At 40.8% G+C, this 6,174-nt stretch overlaps 1 protein-coding gene across 1 annotated transcript; it reads left to right on the plus strand.

Annotated features, from left to right (window-relative positions):
* The first annotated feature begins 3,970 nt into the window (after positions 1–3,970).
* On the plus strand, positions 3,971–4,654 carry LOC117875517 (taste receptor type 2 member 40-like). Its single transcript, XM_034766900.1, has one exon. The coding sequence runs from the start codon at positions 3,971–3,973 to the stop codon at positions 4,652–4,654; it is 684 nt and encodes a 227-aa protein (XP_034622791.1).
* The last annotated feature ends 1,520 nt before the right edge of the window (positions 4,655–6,174 follow it).

The raw sequence follows: 6,174 nt of genomic DNA on the forward strand, positions 1-6,174 counted from the left end.
CCAGGGGCTGCAATAATTTTTGGGCTTTGCCAATTTCTACATATGGCTCATCCACAGTTTCTCAGGGTGGTCAACCCAATCACAGCCCTCTTAAAGAAAGAATCCCATTTTTTTTTGTCCCAGGAGGAACCAGTGGCTTTTGACTGCATCACTGCCCCCATTTTTGTTCACAGAATCATAGATTCTTAGAAGATTAGGGTTGGAAGAGACCTCAGGAGGTCATCTAGTCCAATCCCCTGCTCAAAGCAGGACCAACCCCAACTAAATCATCCCAGCCAGGGCTTTGTCAAGCCAGGCCTTAAAAATCTCTAAGGATGGAGATTCCACCATCTCCCTAGGTAACCCATTCCAGTGCTTCACCACCCTCCTAGTAAAATAGATTTTCCTAATATCCAACCTAGACCTCCCCCACTGCAACTTGAGACCATTGCTCCTTGTTCTGTCATCTGCCAACACTGAGAACAGCCTAGCTCCATCCTCTTTGGAACCCACATTCAGGTAGTTGAAGACTGCTATCAAATCCCCCCTCACTCTTCTCTTCTGCAGACTAAATAAGCCCAGTTTCCTCAGCTTCTCCTCATAAGTCATGTGCTCCAGCCCCTTGATAATTTTCGTTGCCCTCTGCTGGACTTCCTCCAATTTGCCCACATCCTTTCTGTAGTGGGGGGCCCAAAATTGGAAGTGATACTTTAGATGTGGACTCACCAATGAAAAATAGAGGGGAATAATCATGTTCCTCAATCTGCTGGCAATGCTTCTACTAATGCAGCACAATATGCCGTTAGTCTTCTTGGCAACAAGGGAACACTGTTGATTCATATACAGCTTTTCATCCACTGTAACCTCAGGTCCTTTTCTGCAGAACTGCCGCATAGCCAGTCGGTCCCCAGCCTGTAGCAGTGCATGAGATTCTTCTGTCCTAAGTGCAGGACTCTGCACTTGTCCTTGTTGAACCTCATCAGATTTCTTTTAGCTCAATCCTCCAATTTGTCTTGGTCATTCTGGACCCTATCCCTACCCTCCAGCATATCTACCTCTCCCCTCAGCTTAGTGTCATGTGCGAACTTGCTGCGGGTGCAATCCATCCAATCATCCAGATCATTAATGGAGATGTTGAACAAAACTGGCCTCAGGACCGACCCCTGGGGCACTCTGCTTGATACCAGCTGCCAACTAGACATTGAGCCATTGATCACTACCCATTGAGTCCGATGATCTAGCCATCTTTCTATCCACCTTATAGTCCATTCATCCAGTCCATACTTTAACTTGCTAGCAAAAATACTGTGGGAGACTGTATCAAAAGCTTTGCTAAAGTCAAGATATATCACATCCACCGCTTTCCCCATATTCACAGATCCAGTTATCTCATCATAGAAGGTAAGCAAGTTGGTCAGGCATGACTTTCCCTTGTTGAATCCATGTTGACTGTTCCTGATCATCTTCCTCTCTTCCAAGTGCTTCAAAATGGATTCCTGGAGGACCTGCTCCATGATTTTTCCAGGGATTGAGCTGTGGCTGACAGCTCTATAGTTCCCAGGATTCTCTTTCTTCCCTTTTTTAAAGATGGGCACTATATTTTCCAATTGTCTGGGACCTCCCTTAATCGCCACAAGTTTGCAAAGATAATAGCCAATGGCTCTGTAACCACATCAGTCAACTCTCTCAGCACCCTCAGATGCATTGCATTTGGCTCCATGGACTTGTGCATGTCCAGCTTATCTAAATAGTCCTTAACCTGTCTTTCACCACTGAGGAATACTCACCTCCTCACCATACTGTGCTGTTCAGTGAGCAGTCTGGGAGCTGACGTTGTCTGTGAAGACCGAGGCAAAAAAAGCATTGAGTACTTCAGCTTTTTCCATATCATCTGTCACTAGTTTGCCTCCCCCATTCAGTAAGAATCCCACACTTTCCCTGACCTTCTTCTTGTTGCTAACATACATGTAGAAAGCCTTCTTTTTACCCTTCACATCGCTGTCTAGCTGCAACTCCAATTGTTCTTTGGCCTTCCTGATTACACCCCTGCATGCTCGAGAAATATTTTTATACTCCTTCCTAGTCATCGGTCCAAGTTTCCACTTCTTGTAAGCTTCCTTTTTGTGTTTAAGCTCACTGAAAATGTCTCTGTTAAGCCAGGCTGGTCGCCTGCCATATTTGCTATTCTTTCTGCACATAGGGATGGTTTATTCCTGCACCCTCAATAAGGCTTCTTTAAAATGCAGCCAGCTCTCCTGGACTCCTTTCCCCCCTCATATTAGCCTCCCAGGGGATCCTGCCCATCAGTACCCTGTGGGAGTCAAAGTTTATGTTTCTGAAGTTCAGAGTCCGTATTCTGCTGCTCTCCTTTCTTCCTTTTGTTAGGATCCTGAACTCAACCATCTCATGGTCACTGCTGCCCAAGTTGCCACCTACATCTACTTCCCCTACCAATTCTTTCCTCTTTATGAGCAGTAGGTCAAGAGGAGCACAGCCCCCAGTTGTTTCCTCCAGCACTTGCACCAGGAAGTTGTCCCCAACACTCTCCAAAAACTTCTTGGATTGTCTGGGTTTTACTGTATTGCTCTCCAAGCAGATGTCAGGGTGATTGAAGTTCCCCATGAGAATTAGGGCCTGTGATCTAGAAACTTCTGTTAGTTGTCTGAAGAAAGCCTCGTCTACCTCATCCTCCTGGTCTGGTGGTCTATATCAGATACTCACCATGACATCACCCTTGTTGCTCTCATCTCTAAACTTAACCCAAACACTCTCAACATGCTTTTCTCCAGTTTCATACCTAGGCCTGTGCCAGCCATTTATGGCAGAAGTGGATGCCTTGAACTTCACACTGTGAACAGTCCTCTCTCTAACAAAAACATTCGATGGTCAGCTTCACCCTTGTGTCTTTTACTCACACAGGCATGCGTCAGTGAAGCAAAACTCTGACATCCTTGATAAAGAGATACTGGCCATCAAAGCAGCCTTTAAGGAATCACATAAGACTGGAAGGAACCTCGAGAGGTCATCTAATTCAGTCCCCTGCACTCATGGAAGGACTAAGTATTATTTAGACCATCCCTGACAAGTATTTGTCTAACCTGCTCTTAAAAATCTCCAATGATGGAGATTCCACAACTTTCCTAGACAATATATTCCAATGCTTAACCAACTTGACAGGAAGTTTTTCCTAATGTTCAACATAAACCTTGCTGCAATTTAAGCCCATTGCTTCTTGTCAAAGTTATCAGAATATATCTTCCAATTTCCATTAATCATTGCCATATGTATATAATATTATTTCTTTTGCTGAGGGCTAACTAAGGCCAATGTACCACTCAAGTTCTACCTCATCCTTATTTTAGAAAGCACATACCATAGTCAAATAAATGATTTACAGTTTATTAAAATAATAATTTGATTAGTCACTAACAGGGCATTCTGAGAAGGGGCATGCAAATATCTTTCTCCATGAACTAGGCACTTAGTAACAGGATAGATGCCAGATTTGAATCTTCATGAAATGACCTGGCTATATATGAACAACAGATGAAACTCAATTTTCATTCTGCTTTTGAAACGGTACTAAAAGGACTTATTTTATATATCCATGAGATGGACATGAACTACCTTCTAAACCAAGCCTTCTGATCTGATGTTTTCTAAAACAAGTCTTCTGAAAAGTCACGAGAACTGAGCTACAAACTAAGAATTAATGATGAAAAAATATTTAGCTCCTGCTGTTATTTTTTATCTGATCATCTTAGCAATAGAATTATCAGCAGGAGTTATTACAAATGGATATATTGTTGCCTTAAATTGTATCAACTGGGCCAACAGCAGAACACTGACTTCCTATGATAAGATCATAACCAGTCTGGCCTTCTCCAGATTTTGCCTACAAATCTTGGTGACGTTAGACAGTGTTTTATCTAAGATATATCCAAATATCTTTGAGAGATTTCAAACACTACAGCCTTACCTAGTTACCTGGATGTTCATAAACCAAGTGAGTCTCTGTTTTGCAAGCTGCCTTTCTGTGTTCTACTGTGTGAAGATTGCCTCTTTCAACCAATCCCTCTTCAGCTGGTTAAAACTGAAAATCTCCAAACTGGTGCCATGGCTGCTTTTGGGCTCTATGCTGTACTGCTTGGTTACTACAGTTGCTTTTACATTGTTTAGTTATTCCTACTGGGTATTTTCTCACAACTCCACAGATTGTCTATCAACAAATGGTACAATATCAGACAATAAAAATAACCTTTTGGAGTTCACTTTTCAAATACACAGCGTAGGATCTATTTCCCCTCTTATTGTATTTATTGCTCCATCTGTTCTGCTAATCATATCCCTTTGGAGACACATCAGGAGAATGAACCTTAATTCAGACTTTAATCCAAGTTTTTGGAACCCCAGCATGGATGCCCATGTGCGTGCACTTAAATCTGTGGTGTCCTTTTTCATCATCTACACTATTTATTATGTGGCTTCAACATTCTCAATAGGAAACCTATCCTATTTCAATGATGAATTGAAAATTATGGTGTTTACATTTGTAGCTGCTGTCTACCCTTCTCTGCACTCCATTATCTTGATTCTGGGCAACCCCAAATTAAAACTGGCCTCAGCAAAAATTCTGCATTCTGCCAATTCCTGTTTCGGAGAGGTTACTTCATAATATCTATTCCTGTCCTTCCGGATCAAGAATGTTCACTACCTTTGTAAAGCACAGTAGTGGAAAATATTCTATTTACCTCTTTGTTTCCATATTTTCCAATCTATTATCCATTTGAAATCTTTCTTATTGCTATAGTACACAAAGCCATTGACACTTCCCAAGGAGATCATTTGCACATTTCCCACCAATTTCCATTCAAACTCTTCCAATGGACATGAGTCCTTTCCTGCAGCAGCACTGCTATCCTTTTAAGAAGAGACTTCTCATTGTATCAGACGTTTGATGTGGATGACTAAGAAAAACAGTATGAGATCACCAAATTCATTTTCAAATGATAGATTCAGCCAGGATTGAAATTTGGTCTCCACTGGGGAATGACATTCCTGTTTATAAATAAATAAACCAGGCATTTCTAGAAATGAGATGATGTGCAAAGTGCAACCTATGCATGGATTCGTCCATGCCTGTCTTGTTAGAGAAAGGACAGTCGTAGGACTGACTGCCCATTGGAATTTAATAAAAAAGTCCAGTCAATTACAGCTTGCTGTCCCCAAGCATTTAGAACAGTTATCTGGGTGATAAGACTTAATTAGAATCTGGCCCAAAATGACTATAGCTTTCTTCTTTTAATAAGTAACGGTGTCATCATCTGACCTGCAGTGAAAGGCTGCAATGGAAAAACAAGCATGAAATTGTTAGTCTGTCAGATACAGAGAAAACAACTTGAATAATTGAAATAACAGTTGTAGGGGCCACATTTACAAAAGGATACCCTCCTTTTTTGAGAGACTGTTTGTGTCCACAATTCAACTGAGTGCAGAAATCTGCGTACTTGCATCTCTACCTACCTGAGGATACAACTGGCAATTTTTCAGCACTAAACTTCACTCAAAGCAGGAATCTGTGTCTTAGCACTTTGAAATTCACCCTGTCATACTAAAAAGTTTATGCTTGATCCATATATTTTTTCAAAGTTACATAACCATTCAGTTAATTAGACAAATAATCTATTAGTTGCATATAACTAGTGAATTGTTTGGTAATTTAGTAAGAAGCATGAACATAGAGCATGAATGGTTAAGGTTGATAATACAGTACTGTGATACAATATAGTTAAGGGAATGTACATGTACGTTTATGAGAGTGGAAAGGATTGTTCATGATCATTGCTTGGAAAAAATATTTTTACAAAGGATTTAAATAAAAAAAAATATTGTCAGTACTGTGGTTAAGACTTTTTAGACTGTAATTGGAGGAGTTTCCGGGGTAGACTAATACTGAGTTCCACTTGAAAAGGAGAATCCTTTTTTGAAAGGGACCCAGCATTGGCATCTAGCCCTGGAATAACCTGAGGCAATGAACATTAGAGATGGTTGAAAAATGGTGACACTGTTTATGAAAATTCTTGAATTAGTGAGTTAAAATTTAAAAAACAAAGAGCCCAGTCTACTAAATATGGTCTTTTCTGGGTTTTGGACGAGGGTAATTTGGGACATGTTTGGAGAACATGACTGTGTCAA

Source organism: Trachemys scripta, chromosome 3, assembly GCF_013100865.1.
Source record: "Trachemys scripta elegans isolate TJP31775 chromosome 3, CAS_Tse_1.0, whole genome shotgun sequence".
In the NCBI taxonomy this organism is placed as follows: domain Eukaryota; kingdom Metazoa; phylum Chordata; order Testudines; family Emydidae; genus Trachemys; species Trachemys scripta.

Excerpts from the sequence above, each read along its gene's own strand:
- LOC117875517 (XM_034766900.1), top strand. The coding sequence starts at position 3,971 with ATGTTCATAAACCAAGTGAGTCTCTGTTTTGCAAGCTGCCTTTCTGTG.